General features: G+C 38.3%; 1 protein-coding gene across 4 annotated transcripts in view; it reads left to right on the top strand.

Annotated features, from left to right (window-relative positions):
- The window catches only part of SPIRE1 (spire type actin nucleation factor 1), a 124,578-nt gene that overhangs the window by 77,904 nt on the left and 26,857 nt on the right, over positions 1-19,817 (top strand). For all 4 annotated transcript variants that reach the window (XM_017819455.1, XM_017819456.1, XM_017819457.1 and 1 more), the window contains exons 5-8: positions 9,087-9,170; positions 10,691-10,855; positions 17,172-17,258; positions 17,638-17,767. In XM_017819455.1, the coding sequence (XP_017674944.1) occupies positions 9,087-9,170; positions 10,691-10,855; positions 17,172-17,258; positions 17,638-17,767 (466 nt within the window). The remainder of the gene's footprint in view (positions 1-9,086; positions 9,171-10,690; positions 10,856-17,171; positions 17,259-17,637; positions 17,768-19,817) is intronic.

Genomic DNA, 19,817 nt, shown 5'->3' on the forward strand with positions numbered 1-19,817 from the left:
TTCTTTTGTCCCCAGTCAGCAGCTTCTTTTCTGCTGTATGATTGGGTTGTTGTCTGTCACATTGGTTTCACTGCAGAGCCAACTTTAAAAATAGAAAAATTTTCGCCTGCAGGTCACAATGCTTATGTTCACTGCCTGTTTGGCTGTTATTGTTGGCTGAAAGGCCATTCTATGAACCACTGCAATTAGATGGTCTGGCTGAAGAGTGACTTTAAAGATGATATTTAATGCATATAGTTTCAGATCTGGCCTGCAGAATGGCCCTGTGAACAATTGTAGTTACACAGTGCTCGTGCTGGTAACGTTGGAAAGCTGGTGGGTGAGGGGGAGAGCAGGAAGAGAAACATGCTTCTTAAAGCTGATTTCTTCACCAAAGCCAACTTGTCAAGTAACAGCGCTTTCATAATTTCCTTTAATAAATCCCTGAAGGATTTTCTTTTCTAAGTCAAGATCTACAGTACCTTTGAAAACCAGGATAAGATTTTACAGGCTGACCTAAAAATTTTGCTGCTGAAAGAGGCAGAGCTGTTCCACCCACGCACACATGCTCCCACTGTTTTCCTTCTTCTGGATCTAGGGAACAAACCCAGCAAATATCAAGCAAAACAAAAAAAGAAGAGGAGTTATCCCTTGTCAGGTTAATGAGCTAGATCAGCTCATTAAAGGGTCAGATGAGCCTAAGAGCAGCACAAGAGAGCTTTTATTCTCACATTGATGGTGGAAGATGCAAACCAGTCAGAGGCGTAAGGGGCTGGTGCTCCTTCCTTCCTGGGTGAGATGCATCATCCAAGAGGGAGAATCCTTCAGAGATTTTTTTTTTGCTGCACGGGGTCAAGTTTCATCTCCAAATCTCCTCCAGTCCTACTCAAATGGAAAGCAGTTTTTAAACTGAAGCAGTGTCATACCAGGATAATTTCGACAGTGTCAGCATGGCTAAAGAGCCATTTGTTTTCTGAAGTGCCTGTGTTACAGGACTTCTTCATCCAGTGCCCCTGATACAGGGAACAGTCAAGATACAGTGGCTCCATGCTAAATCTGAATTTTGTCTCTTGAACCTTGGCATCATTAATTTCACATCTCGGCTTCTAACTACCTGTATATTAATGGAGGGACCTGTGCTGGAAGTACCTCATTTAACAGCTATTGCAAGTCAGTGTTGAAGCTCAAAGATAAGACCCTTTGGAGTTCCTCTTTCTGCTGAGAGAGGAATTATGTTTCCAGAAGTTCTTGAACATCTTGGCCACAGTGAGCAGTAATAAGGCATCTCTGTTGTCAATGTCCAAGTAAAATATTGTGGGTAACCATTTAAAATCAAGTCTTAACAATAATTTTAAAAAAGTATTAAAAAAAAGTAGAAGGACATTTTGAATTTGTGAATTATTTAATCACCTTATAATTGGGCATAAAAACCCAACAACATCTGATCACAGCATAGAGCATACTATGAGTTAATCCCAAATGAAAGAAAACATTTGCTTCTCACAGGCTATTAGGCATTGATTCAAAGCACATTTAGGTCAAAGGAAGTAATCCTTGTAGATGGAATTTTGGCCCTACTGAATCAGTAAGAGTTATATTGCTGCACTTTACCAGGGCCAGAATTTTGACCTTTTGATTTCGTTTTACTCTGGATCAGCCCCTCAGCATGCAAGAAATTAAGAAGAAAATTAACTTGGAAGCAGCTTTTGGAATCTGAATACTTTGGGTTTATGATGTGCTTGATCCTTGGTTGTAGCTTTTATCCAACTACAGATTTGGAAGGTATTTAATTTTGAAAATAATGTAGTGTCCAAAATTAAAAATCAAGTATAAAGGAAATATGACGTGGAATGCTGTAAATCTTATTACACCATTTTAAAATGGCCTCTATAGTTTATACTTGAGGCAAGCAGGGATCATATGATCACACTAGGTTTGTGCCAGTAAAAGCTGTGGTATTGTTTATGTACTCTTCTGTCTTGCAAATACATAGCAGAATCTTAAGTCACAAGGAGTACAGTTAAATGCTCTTTGAGTAAAAAAGATCTTTCTTTCTTTTTTTATTGTCATATGAGTATTGGGTATAAAGGAGATAAACGCAGAATACTTCAGTGAGGACACTTTGTTGTCATGACTTTGTGGTGTTTGCATTGGCAGATAACTGTGGGGAAAAAACAAGTTACATACATCAACTTCAATTAAAAAACCCCAAACTTATACTGTATAATATTGTGGTTTTGACACTAAAGATGTCAGGAAGTTTGTACTGTTAGTTTATTTTAAAAAGTAACAGCTTTATTTGGAGATCCTGCTTTAGAATCCCTCAGATCTAGACACAGTTGTGGATGTGAGATCAACATGAAATTAAAAACACCAAAAGGGGGGGGGAGATATCCTGTAAAATTACTTAAAATAGCTTTTCTATGGATAAAAATTACTTTGAAATTACTTGGATTCCTTCTAGGACCACTGAATGGCATCTGGGTATCTGTTTCTCAAGAATGTGAGGTTTGTGGTTTTTTGCTCAGTAAACACTTAAACAGCCTCCTTCGCTGTAGTGGAAGAGGGAGAATTTTTACCTGCAGAAATTCACTTGCTTGGAGAGAACCAAATCTGGCCTACCTGATACTACAGGTTTAGAAGGGAAATAAACTGTCCAAGAGGCAGAAAAAAATACTGCTGTGATGCTGTAGTCAATTTTCCCCTCAAAAAATGTGGCAGTATTTTGAAAGTTGCAGGATTTCATGAGGGATAGATCAGGAGGTAGGAGGGGTGGGTCTATAGGGTCATAATATGTTTTATTACTAATACATATACTGAGGAGTCACATGCTCCCCAGTATATCATGTGAACATCACCATTATATTGGTTATATTGCAAATGGAGCATAATTTCAGTAAGAATTTTACTGGCATGCATTTGGGTGAGTGTATTAATCAGAAATGATGAAGCAATGAGTGACCTGTTCAGGTCATCTCAGTGGATGTCAAATAGAATGTTTAAGGCACTTTGTCACATAATTGATGCCATGTGGTTATTTCCAGTCTGATTCCCTGTGTATGAAAGGTCAGCAGTAAAGCTGACTTGAAGACATGGAGATGGTATTTTCATTCTTAAAGAGAATGAAACATTTAGTGTAGTGGATGCACAGGACAGCCCAGAGTTGAGAAAGATGTGATACTACTATTGCAAGAGTTTAAAAAACTAAACAATTAAAAATTAGGGTAACTAGTAAAAATATTTCTGTGCAATAGCAGCAGCAATTCCATTGGGGTTGAAATTTAGTTAACTAATTTGATCTAACGTCTTTTTGCAAGGTGAAATTTTTCTTGCAAGTTTACTGGGGTGTTTTTTCAGCTTACTGGCAGCATCTGTGTGCTGCTTAGGCTCTGTGAAAGGTCCCCTTATTGCAGACCCACCCTGGGTACCATTCTGATGTCATCTGAAAGTGGTCTTTTGATGGGCCAAGACCACCTAACTCTGTGTCCCGTTGTTTAAGCATTTAGAGATGATGAGTAAAAGATGGAGTACAACTTGTTTTTCATCTCAAGAAGTGAGCTTTCAGAACTGCAGTAGGAAAATTCTGCAGAAAGGGGATTTTCCCCCTTTTTTAACTTTTTTTTTAAATTGTTTTGGGGAAAAATGGTAGAGGAAAGGCACGTATGTGTGGCAAGGGGCAAGACAGTAACTGCTAAAAATGGACCCATGTAAAAGAAAAGATTCATCTTTTTCAGGATCATCCAGAAGTCATTGAGATAACCTTTGTTGGCACCTAGCCATGGAAAGAACTGTAGACGCAAATAAATTATGTCCATGAGATAAAGCAAATGTTCCTGCTGTGAAGTATCTAAAAAGGTCACACACGTTGCTCAGAAATGGCATCAGTTGTGACTGAGAGAGGCAGGGAGAGACTATGCAAGCAATGGAATGCAGAAATTGCCTCTCTGGATCATACAGGGGACTCACCGGTGGTGCTGTCCACATTAAGAAGCTGCTTTGTTGATATGTTGATGGGATATCTGCCCTAGTCCTCCTTCAGCTCCCCGTTACTGCCCGGTTTTGCCTTTTAGTGGAGTTAATGTTCCATGTGGACTTAATGGCTGAGTGAGCCAGCAATGTGCCCTTGCTGCAAAGGAGCCTTAAGGTGTCCTGGGCTGCATTGGGAGCGTTGCCTGCAGGCCAAAGGAGATGATCCTCCCCTTCTACTCAGCACTGGCAAGGCCACAGCTGCAGTGCTGCGTCCAGTTCTGGGCTCCCCAGTGCAAGGGGACATACTGGACAGAGTCCACGGAAGGGCTAGGAAGATGATGAAGGGTTCAAACAGCTCTCCTGTAGGGAAAGGCTGAGAGACCCAGAACTGTTCAGTCTGGAAATGAGAAGGCTCAGGGGCTCTCATCGTTGTCTACAAATACCTGAAGGGAGGATGCAAAGAGGACTGTGTCAGGCTCTTTTCAGTGGTGCCCAGTGACAAGACCAGAGGCAGTGGGCACACAGTGAGACACAGGACGTTCCTTCTGAACATCAGGAAATACTTTTTTTGCTGTGAGGGTGGCACAGCTGTGCTGAGCACTGGCACAGGTTGTCCAGGGAGATTGTGGAGTCTCCATTCTTGGAGATATTTAGAAGCTGACCAGACATGATGCTGGGCAACTGGCCTTGTGTGGCCCTGCTTGAGCAGGGGGGCTGGACCAGCTGAATCCAGAGGTGCCTTCCAACCTCAAACACTTTGTGACTCTGTGAGTGGTATCAGTAAAGGGTGATGCTGGCCTGTAGCAGAGCTAATCATTCATGAGAGGGCTGTGGGTGATAAGCTCTACAGCTGGTGCAGCTGGTGCTAAAAAACATCATGTGATGCTGGCCAGCATAAAATAGAAGATGTGTCCAGTAGGCAGATCTGTCACATAAGGTTTGACTTATATCTCAGAAATGTTTAGAGATTGATGTACACCCTAAAGCATCAAGATTAATATTCCTTCCAGACTAATTAAGACTTTGCATATTTTTATAATTGCCTACATCTCTGATTGCAGGGAAAGTCCATGCTTATCAAAAACTCATCCATAATTTCATTATCCACAGTGTGCCTTGTAATTAAGTTTTTGGTAGAACACAGAGAAAGCTCCCAATCTGTCATCTTTGTGCTGTTCTTTTAAAACATGTTGACTTTCATTTCTGTCTTTTCTGATGTAAAAACATAATTCTTTCACTCTGCCTGGATATATTTCAATCTGATCTGTATGAAATGTAAACATACAAATCTAATTAAGTACATGCATAGAAATTAAATTTTTCCATTCATTTTTTCCTAGTTTCATGTCATGCAAAGATTCAATTGGAAAACAGTTAATGAAAAAAGTCAGGTGTTACTTTCCATTTAACCTGGCTATACTGCTGTATTATTTGTACAAAATATGATAATAGATATAGTTAATAGGTACCTAAATAATGTTAATGGCTAACTTATTTTGGAAATACAGTCGTTAGCCAAGTTACTCTTAAAAGTCTTGTGACTGTGGAAGCTGTCAAATACCCTACTGCCTGGATTTTCAGAAAGCACAGCTGGAGAAAGAAATGGATTCACAAACTTTTCTGCTCATAACTTCACTTTTGTCTACACTTCCAGGCCTCCAGTGACTCCACTTTTGCAGCTGTACTGTTGTCAGGCTTGCAGCCGCATTGTGATCTCTTTGACCCCTCAGTTTAGGAGATTTATAATATGGGAAAATGTTGCTGGTTAGTGTTTGGTGGGGAAAGATTTGATTTTATTTTCTTAAGTGGTGCGGGCACTGTCACTCAATCAGTGTTCCATGCAGTTGGTTTGGGTTTTTTTCCTCCTGTTAAACAGCATATTTATGTTGAGCAGCATGGGGACTATTGCCCTCTCCAGAACTGAGCAAAGTGCATCAATCCATACCACTGTATGTGAAAACCTTTGTCTGATATCAACTCAAGAGGTTTTCAGGGACTGATTTAACTGATCCTATCCCCATGTGTGAATTACGTGGGATTTGGGTCTTTTCAAAGAACCAGAGTAATGCTGCTGGCCAAGCCCTTGGAATTTAAACCCAATTTGAATAGCTGAAGATATGTAAAAGCAGTTTTTCCCTGTGTGCATATTATGTATTTTTAAATTGAGCCTAAATGTGCAAGAATATTTTATTAGCTTCACAGATAGTGGTGTAAGAATCAATTCAATTAGTGAACAAATCATTCCTAATTAAGAGTATAAACTGGAAACTGCAGTAGCCTGTGTTCTGCAATTGGTGAAAGTCAAAGTTCAGATCTGAATTCCCTAGAATGCCATATTCATTGAAGCATTGTGCTTTAGAGAGCATTTTATGGAAACAAGTCTTTGACACTGTGCTGACAAGTGTCTTATATAAACTCCCATCTGTCACTGAGCACAGAAGAGTGCATCTCAAATGTGGGCCACGCAGCAGCAGCAAATCAAGTGCCTGCTTTTAATAGTGCAGCAAGAGGTTTGAAGACATTTGATATTTTTATTACTAGCTTTTGTCACAAAATGCAGTCTTTTAAAAAATGGCCAAATGCCATAATGGTTTAAAAAGAAAGGATAAGCTCTTGAAACACGTTTTGTACACTTCCAACCGTTATTTCCTGAACAAACACTCAGGCTGAATCAGGTCTGTGGTATGGATCTGAGGTTCTGGGATCATTTAGATCATTTAGAATAACCATTTTAAGATGTTTCTACTTTCTGAAATGGAAATTCTTTTGGGGCATGTATTTATTTTGCTGTAATAGCTTTTCTTAAGCCATTGTCCCAAGGGTAAGCAGCTGAGGTTAGTCGCAGGTTTTGAATCACAGCTGAGTTATGATAAAGGGTCTATTGTATTTTAAATGTGTTGGTTTCTATTATTTACAACTGAAACAGAGGCAGAAACCCACTGATGATGGCTGGAGGTGCTAGAGGGAAATCCTAATGTTCCGTTTAGTCTAGGATTTTAAACATAATCATTTGTCACAGTGAATTTATTCCTTCCTAAGCAGTACCTGGCAGGTGTGGAAGAGTTAAAGAAGCCATCCTAAGAACTAACTGCAAGGATAGAGCACTTGCTGATTTATTTTCTCCCCAGTCTTCCAAAGCTTTGTAACTTCTATAATGATGGAAATTCCTTTATTTTGTACTCTTCTCCCACTGATTGCATAGTGGGCTGCACTTAGGGATCTGAGCCAGGTGCCAGGAAGGGGATTGAACTATCCCTGTGAAATGGGTGTCTGCTGGTACAAGTGCAGCAGACAGAGCACTAAGCATGAGAATGGGGCATAACAGAAGCCTGGCTTTGGCAGTAGCCTGTGCTTGTACCAGTTCATTTGTACTATAAACTGCACTTTGAGAGATCTCCTGGCTGGCAGGTTTTGCTCTTGCAGCTTTCTAGTGCATGGTAGCCGGCATCACTTACACCTGTGCTTTCTCAAGTAGAAACTCCCCCTCTAGCTATGTTCCAGAGAAACTAATTAGATGGTTGCCTTATTTAGAAGATCTTTTAGCTGCTCATGGGTTTTTTTTCCCCTCTTCTTATTTTCTGTTGTTAAGAAAAACAGGTTGTAATCTTTTTAGCTTCATGGAATATTTATGTCAGTCAAACACATTAGCCTTTGGGCATAAAAGCAACCCAGTAAATAAGGGAACATGGTTGCTGAGATGGGTAATTGTCACTAATCGTGTTGAACAATTGAAGTATAGGTTAAGCAGCTGGAACACGTTATTTTTTTAAAAATTAATGTGTACCTTGCAGTATGAAAAGGAGCAGCAAATCTGACATTTGTGAGCTCATTTACTAAAGTTACCTTTTGGTTACAAAGAGGAAAAGGAGAAAGTATCAGAACAATTTTATGTTTTGCAGATTATCGATAAATGTTAGCAGTTTGCTAGAAACCAAGTAATTTACAGTTCACAGATACTGTATTTGAAATTATTATTGCAACTGTGTGATACAGAAAAGAAGAAACCCTAGATAGCAAAATACATATAAGCAAGACCTTTATTCGTTCTTTCCATTTTTCTTTTTTTTTCCCCTGGAAAGGGCAATTGCCTGTAAGTGTCAGACTGACTGCTGACCACAGCGCCAGGACGACACAAGTTTCCATGAAGACATTCTTTCCCAATTGGGTGTCCTGTTGTGATACTGCAAGTCATGCCAAAATGTTCCCACATTGTCCTGTGATCTGTCTGCTTCTGTTAGTGTAGGTGATTTATGGTTTTGAGAGTCTTCATGTAAATTATGTATTTTATTTATATAGGGCAATGGTAGTATTTCTTCCTTGATGTGAAAGCAATTGTGCTACTTATTAAATAAGACAATAAAGAACCCATCTGGTCTCTTTCCAAAACCTCTGTGGTAGCTGACTCACATTTGCTATCTCTGTAGCCAGGTTTGGGAGTGCTGTTAAATGTGCAAGTTAAGCACTCTTCCAGTGCTTCCATTTCTTACACTGAAATGTTGGCAGTTTGGAAATTGGAAGTTTTACTCCCAGGAAAAAAAAAGTTTTAAAAAGTATTTACTTTTATTTTTTCTTGAAAACTCAGAAGCTAAATTGAGACTGATTGTTCAGTACCATTAGAGGAAGAGCTTGAGTGCTTAAAAGTGAGAAATATACTTTTGATAAATATGTCTGTGTAAAGGATTTCTCATAGATTATTTCTCCTCACAACTAATGTTCTGGGAATTTCTCCTGCAAAAATGAAGTATTGAATTCAACAAATAACAATAACTTTGGTATGAATGGGATCCTTACCTTTCTGTGTTGTAGCTTAACAGACCTGCCAGGTGGTTGTTTGGGGGTTTTTTTGTGCATAGCTAAATTTTAGGGATTAAAGTTTCCATGTATAGTTTTTCGTCCAGCATGAAGTACTTTTATACTCAAAACTTAACATTTTTTTCCCAGTATTTAAGGTACGCTTTTCAAGGAAGAGAAATACATTCAAATAGTGTTTCACGTTACTTTTACAGTATTACTATTCAAGTCATAAAACATTCAGTAGAATACCCAAACAACCTGATACAAGAGATGTCAAAAATTAGGCTGAAGTTTTACTTGAGAGTAATGCCATCATTCATTTATTGACTCCTTTTCATTGGCAGAACCTGAAGAAGATTCAGGAAATGGACAAAGAGGGAAGTGATGAATCCAGCACAGATCTTGATGACTTAAAAAATGCTGACTGGGTAAGACAACAATTAAATAGTGATTCAGCATCATTACTTGTAATTTATATTTCTTTATAAAGCTTACTTAAGGTGTCATTACCTCCACTCTCATGAAATCCCACCTGAAACACTGTGTCCGGCTCTGGGTTCCCCAACATAAGAAGGACATGGACCTGTTGGAGTGAGTTTTGAGGAGGGCCATGAAGATGATCAGAGAGCTGGAGCACCTCTCCTGTGGAGACAGGCTGAGAGAGTTGAGGTTTTTCAGCCTGGAGAAGAGAAGACTCCAGGAGACCTTACAACACCCTTCCAGTACCTAAAGAGGGCCTGCAAGAGGGCTGGAGAGGGACTTTTTAACAAGGGCCTGTAGTGATAGGACAGGAGGAATAGCTTTAAACTGAAAGATAGTAGATTTAGATAAGATATTAGGAAGAAATTCTTTACAATGAGGATGATGGAGCACAGGAACAGATTTGAGCAATCTGATCTAGTGGAAAGTGTCCCTGCCAAATGCAGAGAGGTTGAAATTAGATGAGCTTTAGGGTCCCTTCCAACCCAAACCATTCTATGGTACTATGTTAAAATCAGTCTCTGTTCTTTTTACCATATGAATTAATAGTAACTCATCACAAATTAGAACCAAATGAGTCTCAACTTTCATTTCCTGACAGATGAAACAATAGAAGTATCGAAGCAATACATTTCCTTTAGACTGCTTTCATGGAGAAGCTTTTGCAGTTTAAAGAGACTGGATATTTAGACAGGAATCATGCTGACTCCCCTTCAGAGGGGCAGCCAGGGAGTAGACAGAGCTACCAGCTGAGTTTCTCCAATGATGAAAGAAAAAGATTACAGGGAAACTCTTAACCAGGAAGTAGCTTGTTTTATTTTCTAGTTTCTATTCTTGCCAGTTCACAGATGAATATTATGAGGTTCTTTAAAGGACTTGATTTCGATTTCCCAGTCTTCTATCCACCACTTTTTTTTTCTTCTCTCCAGCCATTCTGCTTCTCAGAAAATGAGAGGGAAGTGTTAGTGTGTGTTGCTCTTACAGGCAGAGCAAAAGGAAGTTGACTACTGAGAAGATGTTGCTGGACCTTAGGATTTGGAGTCCATTCCAAAATTTCTGTTTGAAGAACAACTACTGGGAAATTTTGCAAAGAAGTTCTGGGCAACAATGTTTCAGATTCAGTCATTGTTTTAATTTGCATAGTATTAGGTATAAGTCTAAAAACTTTAAAGGCATGCTTGCAGTATACTTGAAATGGGAATATAGATGTAAGGTATGAGAATTTCAAATTCTTTTTCTGTACTTGAGGTGAGTCTACTGAATTACAACAAAGTTTTGTTGCATTCACAAGTGTTAAAAATAGGCTCATGTAAAATAAAATGGGTTTTGATTGATGTGTTAAAAATAAAATAGTACAGCTGTACATATTTGGTGGTACCCTGGAAGGAAAACGAACAACTTTGATTTAATGTGAGTTGTTATTCAAGGGTAAGATATCAAATAAAATTTCTCTCTCTTTTCCCTTCAGGCTCGTTTTTGGGTGCAAGTGATGCGAGATTTACGGAATGGTGTTAAACTTAAGAAAGTTCAAGAGCGTCAGTACAACCCACTCCCAATAGAATATCAGCTCACACCCTATGAGATGCTGATGGATGATATTAGATCCAAACGCTACACCTTAAGGAAGGTCATGGTAAGTCAAGAGAATCACTAGAATTTGTCAAATCTGAAATGTTCTTTTCCTTCTTTTATCTTCTTCTTGTCTTCTCTTTTTTTTTCTGAGAATCTTGAAATTATTATTTCTTATAGATACTAATGTTCATGGGTTTTAAATGGCATCTTAAATTTTCATAGTGCATTGAGAGGGAAAACATGAAACCAACACATGTAGTGTATTTTGTTTTCCATGTGGCAGGCATTTATGATTATGAAAGACATACCTATGCATCATGTGTTTGAACAAATACCTTGTGTTGCTTTTGTGATAACCTTAAGAGTCATCTCAAAAGTCCTGTCATGCTTTCCACTGAGAGACTGTTTTAGACTTTTCTCATTGGAAAGAACATTTCTGTTGATTCACAATATAGTTTTTGGAATTCCGGAATGTGAAGTGCTACCATGAATGATAGTGTGATGGGGAAGGAAAACCTACAGAGGTTAACTGAAAACTTATATTATCTATTGCCTGTATCACGGTGCTTGAAAACTTATCAAGATCTGTTATGAATTTTCAAGGAATACTCAACGTAAAAAAAATTAAATCTTCCATTTTTAGAAGTTAAGCTCAGTTATTTTCAGCATATTCTACTGTTGCTTTCAAGTCAAGACAATAAGCCAAAGCAAGCTGGAGAGTGTTCATGAATCTCCTCCTCCTAAATTCTCATAAAGGTGCTTGTAAGATTGACTTCAGGTACTCTTTTTATCAGAACCAATTTGATATTTATTGGTGTCTCCCGTTCTTTCTGTCTTTTCGGGTTATATTTTTTTCAGCATTAAGTTTTTCCTGATAAGTTAGCAATCGATCTAAAGGGGTCCTTATCTCTAGAAGGACATTTTATATCCCTTTTTCAGAGGCATGTATTTGGTCAATATCAAAACCTTGTATTTACTTATCTTCCCCTGTCATTAGTTACAATGGAAGCATTGTCTTAGAATATTCAGTGTTCAGATGTATTTCCTTTCCTATCTTTGATAGTAAGAAAGCTGTGATTTCACCAGAGAAAAAATCAGAGGGGGAGAGGGAGACAGATGAGAGAGGCAGAAAGTGTGTAGCATAAATGCCTTTTATGTTTGAGCTGGAAGTACTTTTCTAATCGAGACTGGATTTAGACTCTCCGATTGTATTTATTTTCTGCAGCAGATGTTGCTTAAATGTTAAATCAAGAGGGTAAAATAGAAACCCAGGTAATGATGTTATCTGTCTTTTCCCTAACAATTCAGAGAACTGTGCTAAGTGTTCCTTCTACCCGCTGCAGAAGAGGAACAGTCCCCTCAGGACCTTGATTACTGTATGCAATCAGAACAGTCGTTTTGTTTGAATGGGAACCCCTGGGTCATCTAATTTTGCTTTTGTCAGACTAGCTTTTAATTCATCTTCTGCTAAGCAAGCTCCTGCCTCTTCAGAAAAGATTTTCTTCATTATATGGTATGTCTTGGAGTCACAGCTGCTCCTCTGCTCATCCAGGCTCTCACTGTGTACAAAATCCCTGCAAGGATCTATTTTTGGCCTGCTGTCTTGTCAACGAGATAGATTGTCGAAGTGAAGTCTGGGCATAAACATGAATTGGGATTACAATCTGCTGCAGGTACAGTACCTGTAGGACTGTCTGTGGTGCAATTGCTGGCTCAGTCTGACAGCTGCTCCTGACATGGTGCTAGAAAAATCACTTCTTTCTTATTGGAAACCTTAAATTCAGTAACTTGAATCCTGCTGCAGGATCTGCTTGAAGACTGTGCAAAGCATGTTCAATAACAAGACTGTTGCTTGATATGGAATGTGCAGAGCCTGAAAGATTCACACAGAATTACAGGTTTCATTAGATTGCATACATACAGCATCTTTTAGCTGACTATCATGGGTCAAAGCTATTTATATGTATTCCCATCAGAGAAAACCACTGTGCCTCTTGAGAAGAGGAGAACAGGACAAGAATCTTAAATCTTAATTTTCAGGCAGTCTAATAAAAAGGGATTATGTTTCTTTCTATCAATCAAAATGGATGTTTGGCAAAATTTTTATTAAAAGCAATTTTTGCTTTCAATTTATAGGTAGTAGTTTTAGACTTGGTAGCTTGTGAAAACACGTGTACTACTAATGATAAGAGGCTAGTAAATTTTTTAAGTAAGTGAGATGCTACATGAAATCTTCATTGTTCTTTTTATTAATATGATGCTGTGTTTAAAAGAGTAGCTTGATCTGTCCATGGCTGCTCAGTACTCTGAGCAAAAATTGGAAAAGGAACAGATGTTCCTATTAGGAAGTATTTTGGTGTTTCAGACTGTCAAAAGTATTGCACTAACAGACAGCAATAACTGGAGCTGCCTGTTCTCACCCACCTTCTGTCATAGTGCAAACATTCAAAATGTTTTGAAGATGCAGAATGTCAGATTCTGGGCTTTTGGTAAATAACTGGTTTAATTTGTTTCAGTGACGTTGGCATTTCTATTTCAGGACATATGAAAATAATTCCAGATTTGTCATCTCTCTATCCAGATGTAAGAGTCCTCGTTTCTGTGACTGTTGTGGGAGGAAGATAGCTTTCATTCTGGCATTTTATAGTCTTTAAATATCTACCTGGAGAGATTTAATAGTGTTTTTCTCCCATGGAGCACCCACTCCCACAAAAGTTAAAAACTGTGAACGTGGGTAGAGTCAACATTTACTAATGGAGAAATTTGTTATATTGCTCTTGCAGGCTTGATTTTTCTTTATTATGCATATGTGTTGAGCTACAGTTTTTAATTTCACAGTGATTCACAATTAGCTCTCCTTTCTATCCACCTCTCCCCCTCCAAGACGTGCATCATTCGCTGTATTTCTTGAGCAATCCATCTTTATAGGTAACAGCGCCCTGTCTTCATATTCAAGCTCTTCACAAACACTTGTGACAGTGGTATTAGCTTGGCCGTGTTGCAACAGGGGAATTTAAATATATAGGCTGAAGCTATTAATATAAAAAATATCCAGTAATTTGAATGTCTAAGCTGAGAACCTTGTAACAGGGGTTTTGGTGCGTTTTTTAAAAACATTTATTTCTTTGCAGTATTTAGCATCTTACAGTACTTTAGTTGCAATAACAGCTGTGTGTGGACAGTATTTTCATAAGCAAGATTTCATATGTTTCAAGCAAGACATAGAGAATGTGAGGAAAGGACTTTGAGCAGTTTGTCCAGCTGGGCATTGTAGAGTCTGTTGTTCTTGTAAACACAAGGGTCTGATGTAGTTGTGCTGAGTGGAATTCAGTTGCATTCAGCAGGGAATGCCACTTTTTCGTTTTCCAACTTGGTCACATTTCTACAGAAGTTTAGAAGTCATCCTAAGTAGAGCAGGGAGTTTTACAGCTCCCAGTCGTGCTTTAGGGATATTCAAAGGGGTAACTCTGTGTAAATGCTGTGGTTATCTTGTGGTATCATAAACTTGTTTCTACAGTAGATGTACAGGAGCAGCAGCGTGAATACAGTGCCTTATAATGGGAAGTACCAAAGCACTTCATTCTTGGACACTGCTGCTTGAGCTTGCTGTGTGGTGTCACATACACACTATATAACAACTGTGTTAACTAAAACACTATACTGTCTGCATAATGCAAGATGGTAAATGTATATCTACTTATAGTACTTTAATTCACCATAAAATTTTATCATGAGCTGTTTTAGAAATGATGTAACATGCCTCCTCTGTCTGTATCAGTGTCTATGCAGTTTCCTTTTAAATGGAAATGTCTAAATAGTACAAAACAATATCAGTTTCATGTTGGCAATTATTTAGAGATAGCACTCTCCTACTTAATGCTGACAGCTTTAATAGTGAGACAAATAAATGGCTGAAATAATTAAATGTCAATGATAAATGAAGTTATTTTTTTGAAAGTTATGAGCAATGTACTTCTTGTTTGAGATCACCATATTTAAGGCTTTGGGCTTCACCCAAAGGTAACTAAGTACTATTTGCAGTTATTTTTTTAAATGGCAAATCCATTTTATATATTAAAATGTAATGGTAGCAGGTCGTGAGTAGATGATTACATGCTAATTTTTATGTGCAGGTGTCCACATTTATGTTTGATTTTTATAATAATTGGTTATGCTTTCTCCACACTGCTAATTTTAATGCATACTGCTATACAAAAGCTGTTTTACATGAAAACTTAGTATAGTTTTACAGTGTTTACTGGTTTGCAGCTGGGGCCAGTCTGGTATGTGGGGGAAAAAAAAGGAGCTAAATTTGTTCCTTGGTGGTTTTTTTCCCCTGCATGTATCATGGCTGCATCTGTGGAATATCTCTGATTTAGACTTTAATCAAGAGCCATGAATTTTAATTAAGTAAAAGTAAAGAATGCATTTGAAATTGCTCATTACAGAGAGGGCTAGTTTGAGTAAATAAATAGATCCAGTGTGGACAGAGAGGATGAAAGCTTCTCTTCAGTATCTTCCTTATCAGTATCTTGTTTGGGCGCCAAAGGTTCTGCTATGGGTGCTCTCACTCTCTTGGCTTGTTGGCTGTGAAACATCCACTTGCTTTGCCATCAGCTCCCCATGTATCCTGTGGAAAATCACTTAAGCAAATCGTACATTTCTCCTTTTCCAATCAGATGGTAATACTGATACTGATTATACCCTGATGGCATTAAGTCAGGGCCTAGAGTGCCCTGAGGTGAAAGGCTCAGAGCCATGTATTATTTATTTACTATTGTCACGGAGAGGGTTGTTCCCCAAGGCTGGAACAGAGATTATCAGTTTACAAAACGGCTGTTCTGATGGTAATAATTCTCAGCTTCAGCTATCAACTTTGACATCTGATGAACAGTAACTCAGGGAAGAGAGACTTCTCATTTCATTAACAATCCTCCAAAGCCTTCTGGCCTCAAAAAATTGCTCAGTCTTTAAAGAGAAGAAATCAATCACATCTCTTAAAAAAATATTCTCCTCATCAGGAAATGTCAAATCACCATTTAGTATAAACCTTTTCCATTTTAATTTTTCTGCACTGTTTTTAAGAAGATGATGCATGTTGAAGGGTTTAGCAGCTTGGTATTCTCTGGCAAGCAACATGAAATTCACTCTAAGAAAGCTAAGGAGGGTGCCACAGATAGAATTTGGACTGTGTCTGGGGTAGAATATCTCCAGAAAGAGTCGTCAGAAAGGCAATTAAGTGTTCCCCAGGAGGGACTCTACATCTTCTTCCTTAGAGGGAAAGAGATGAATCTTCTCTGGGAGTCTGTCACTCGGCCTCAACCTGGAAACAGGGCATGGTTGAGGTGAGCAGAGCTTGTACAGAAGCTGCTTGGCATTGATGAAGTTCAATTAGGGATCATATTCAGGTGAATATGGCACTTAAACCCATTTTTCTGATTGCACCATTCCATCTGGATAGCCAAAGGGCATGTGATATGGCAAACCAGAGATATGTCTTTACATATGTTTGCTGGCTACAGAGTTTGTGTGAATGGAGTCTCCCAAAGAAATGAGACAACTGGCCTTTAAGAAAATAAAAAGAAGTGCTGAAATATGGGACGGTTGGTCTAAGAAATACAGTCATGTATTTTATGTTGTATATGGTCATGGGAATTTCTGTCAAATTGGAGGACAGGGCTGATAGCCAGCTAGTGTGTGGTAATAGGAGGTGCCAGAAGGATGTATGACATAGGATGCTCTCTCATCCCTGACAGTGTGCTTGGGCACTGTGCTGTATGCCGACTGACCCCAACAGGTGTTTTTTGTAAGCAAATCCATACATTTGTTCCCAGCTTACAATGTATACATTCTTTATATGATACGAGAACTTACAGTGCCTTCTTTTATATCCTATACATATAGTGAATTGATGACTCTTTCTTGTGATGTCTTAAGTCTAAATGAGTTGTCAGAGAAAGAAATGTCTGTTTCTTTGGAGAAAACCAAACAAAAAAGCAAACAACCCTCACCCAGCCCCTATTCTACAGAAATTTATGATTTACAGAGAGGAAAAGTACTTCTCCCATAGAAACGATTGAAGCCTTGACATTTGATTTCATCATTTCAAAATCCTAAGTATTGCTGATTAAAGCTGCTGCAATTGTGGTTATTTTGCAGCTATCAGCAAAGCTGAGAAGCTGTTATGTATGGTTTTTTGCTTGGCTGTGCTCTGCATATGGATTGTTGCTCTGCTCAGGACCGGTGGGGTTTTACGTCTGGTGCAGGTGTCAGAACACTGCCAGCTCTGTCAGGCTTGTTGTGAGTTTTCAGCTATCTCATCTGCATGAATGTGAATGTAAAACACAACAATTTATGTTTCACTTTCTCCTTTCCAGGTCAACGGTGACATCCCACCTCGATTAAAAAAGAGTGCCCACGAAATAATCCTGGATTTCATCCGATCGCGACCTCCATTAAATCCTGTATGTAATCCAATGGGCTTCATTCCTAACAAAAACTGTGGCTTTTTAAAGCTTGTTTGTGTCCAATGAATATGTAAATACCACATTTTCTGCCATAGGCTTTCAAAAATATTGTCTTCTGTATATATAGAACAGGATCTTGAGTGTGCAATATCTTGCACATACCAATGAATAGCTGTTATTACCAGCAGCCCTTTATCTCTGGGAAATCATGATGCATCAGGGAGAAATAAAACCCTCTTTCACATTTATGTGAGGTTTAAAATTGAGTGCATGTAAAATCATATCACAACATTCCACATTTTTTTCCAAAAAAGTGTGAAATCTACTTTCAAGGAAGCAGTTTTTCATGTAAATATGATTATATTTATATCCCAAGGCCTCAGCAAGGAAACTGAAACCAACCCCACCACGGCCACGCAGCCTTCATGAAAGGATACTGGAGGAAATCAAGGCGGAGAGGAAGTTACGTCCAGTCTCACCTGATGAGATAAGGCGTAGCAGGCTGGGTAAGCACATTGCCAGTTTTTACCTGCAGCATCCACAGAAAACTTCCCACACGAGAAGCAGCAAAATTAGCCATGTCTGTGCAGGTGTCATGAAGGATAAAATTATTCTCAACCCTTCAGAAAAAGAAAGAACCTACAGGATTTTCTAGGCCTGTGCAGTTTTTGGGCTAAGTTATATTTTAAAATATGAAACCGAATGGTTCAGTTTGATTCCATTCAAGTTTTTAATATAAGTATTAGATAAATTTAATGGTATTGTATTGCTTGTTGCACATGACAGCTAATGTTAGATTTGCTCAGAATGGAACAGTTTTTCCTTCTCCACAGTGCAGTATGCCTTACATATCTGCAAGTCTTCTTTACGTGTTGTTTTTTAATTAATTTATTCTCTGTGTTTCCTGTTGTTAGTGTCATCAACTTCCTTATTTTAATTTAAAACCTGATTTTATTGTGTTTGCTGAATCTGTTGCACTTACTTTGAATCTGAATGTTTGCTTCATTTTCTAAGTTGTGGAACATGTCTTTGTCGATCATTTTAGTGGGAAAATAATTCAGACTTGCACTGCAAAACATTTAATTTCTGCAGTGCGTATTTAACAACCTGCTATGAAATTATACAAAATACTGTGCTGTGCAGCAATCACCAGGTTCTGATGACAAAAGAATGACAAATATAGTCTTATATAGTGACTTGATTGCTTTAAGAGTGGTATTTATCTGTATCAGAAAAACCAAACTAGCTGGATTCTTGAAGAGCAAATGTGGCATCTTACATCTGAAAAGCATGAAATAATCCACGTACGTACTGTCTATCTCTGCTTTTTGCAAAATATTTGTGCTTTCCACGTGCTCAAAGGCACTGGTCCAGATTCAAGTGGATTGTGACAACCCATTGTCTCTGGAGAAAAACAGTTTCATCAGTCTTGTTTTGTTGCATTGTTTTTGAAGTGCTTGATGGAGTTTGGGGAATGCTTGGGTGCGTTTTTAAAAGCACAATGTTTTGAATATTTTTTTTTGGGCCTTCCAGTTTCTGGTTTGGATTAATTTTATGCTTGCCCTATCACTTAACATTTCTAACAGGCCTACACATTTTTCCAAATGTAGGAAGCTTGTAAAAATGTGGAATGATTCCTCACTTTTCTTTCAAACATTCAATTTCAGTGTTTTAAATGTTCTCCATCTGGGAACTATCATGTCATCTCAGGGGCAGCAAATTTGATCTAATAAATCTTTACAATTTCTAACTCATATAAATGACATTGAATTCAGTTAGTAAACAGTTTCCAAAACCAATGTTTAATTTTGGACTACCACTGGTTAGGACTTCTGAGCTGATTTTAGGGCAGGGCCTCCAACGAGGGATACCTGTCTTCCACCAATTCTTCATTTTTTGTTAAAGAATTAAATTTTTGTGTTTTGGAACTCTAGTAATTCTCTTAAGTCCAGTGAATTGATTGGATTAAATGCCATATTACTGTAGGTGTAAATGCAATTTTTTTTCCCAAGTGTGTATTTGCTGCTGGCATGAAGAAGTAAAAAGATCACAGGTCTTTAAGATAATTTTTTGTTGTGTTGAAATATGAGGTTTTGTTCTTTCTCACATTGAAATGATTGTTATGCCCAAAGTTGCTTTTAGAGTAGAATGTGTTTGTGCAGAATTGCGAATGGAGTAATGCTAGTGGCATTCAGTATGACACAAATAGATCTGCCATGTAGTTTAAATGACCACTGAATGTAATTTAGTGTAACAACATGTAAAGTAATGAGGCTTAAGGATTACAAATCTAACACCACATGGGACACTTACACCATCTGGACAGAAATATTTGTTGCTATTAAAAAGGAGGGGGGAAAAAAAAGCGCATTAGAATGAAATATTTGGGAACATAAGGTATGTTTCACGTGTCCCACAGTTACTCCTTTTTGCTCAGTTTATAGCAGTCGAGAGCACAACTACACTTGACTGTTGGGGTGAGGGGGGCTGTACTCCTGCAGTTCCTCCTCTGTGATCTGAGTGTACCTACAGCATGTGTTTCCCAGCAGCCTCAGG

Source organism: Lepidothrix coronata, unplaced genomic scaffold (genome assembly GCF_001604755.1).
Source record: "Lepidothrix coronata isolate B3197 unplaced genomic scaffold, Lepidothrix_coronata-1.0 Scaffold75, whole genome shotgun sequence".
In the NCBI taxonomy this organism is placed as follows: domain Eukaryota; kingdom Metazoa; phylum Chordata; class Aves; order Passeriformes; family Pipridae; genus Lepidothrix; species Lepidothrix coronata.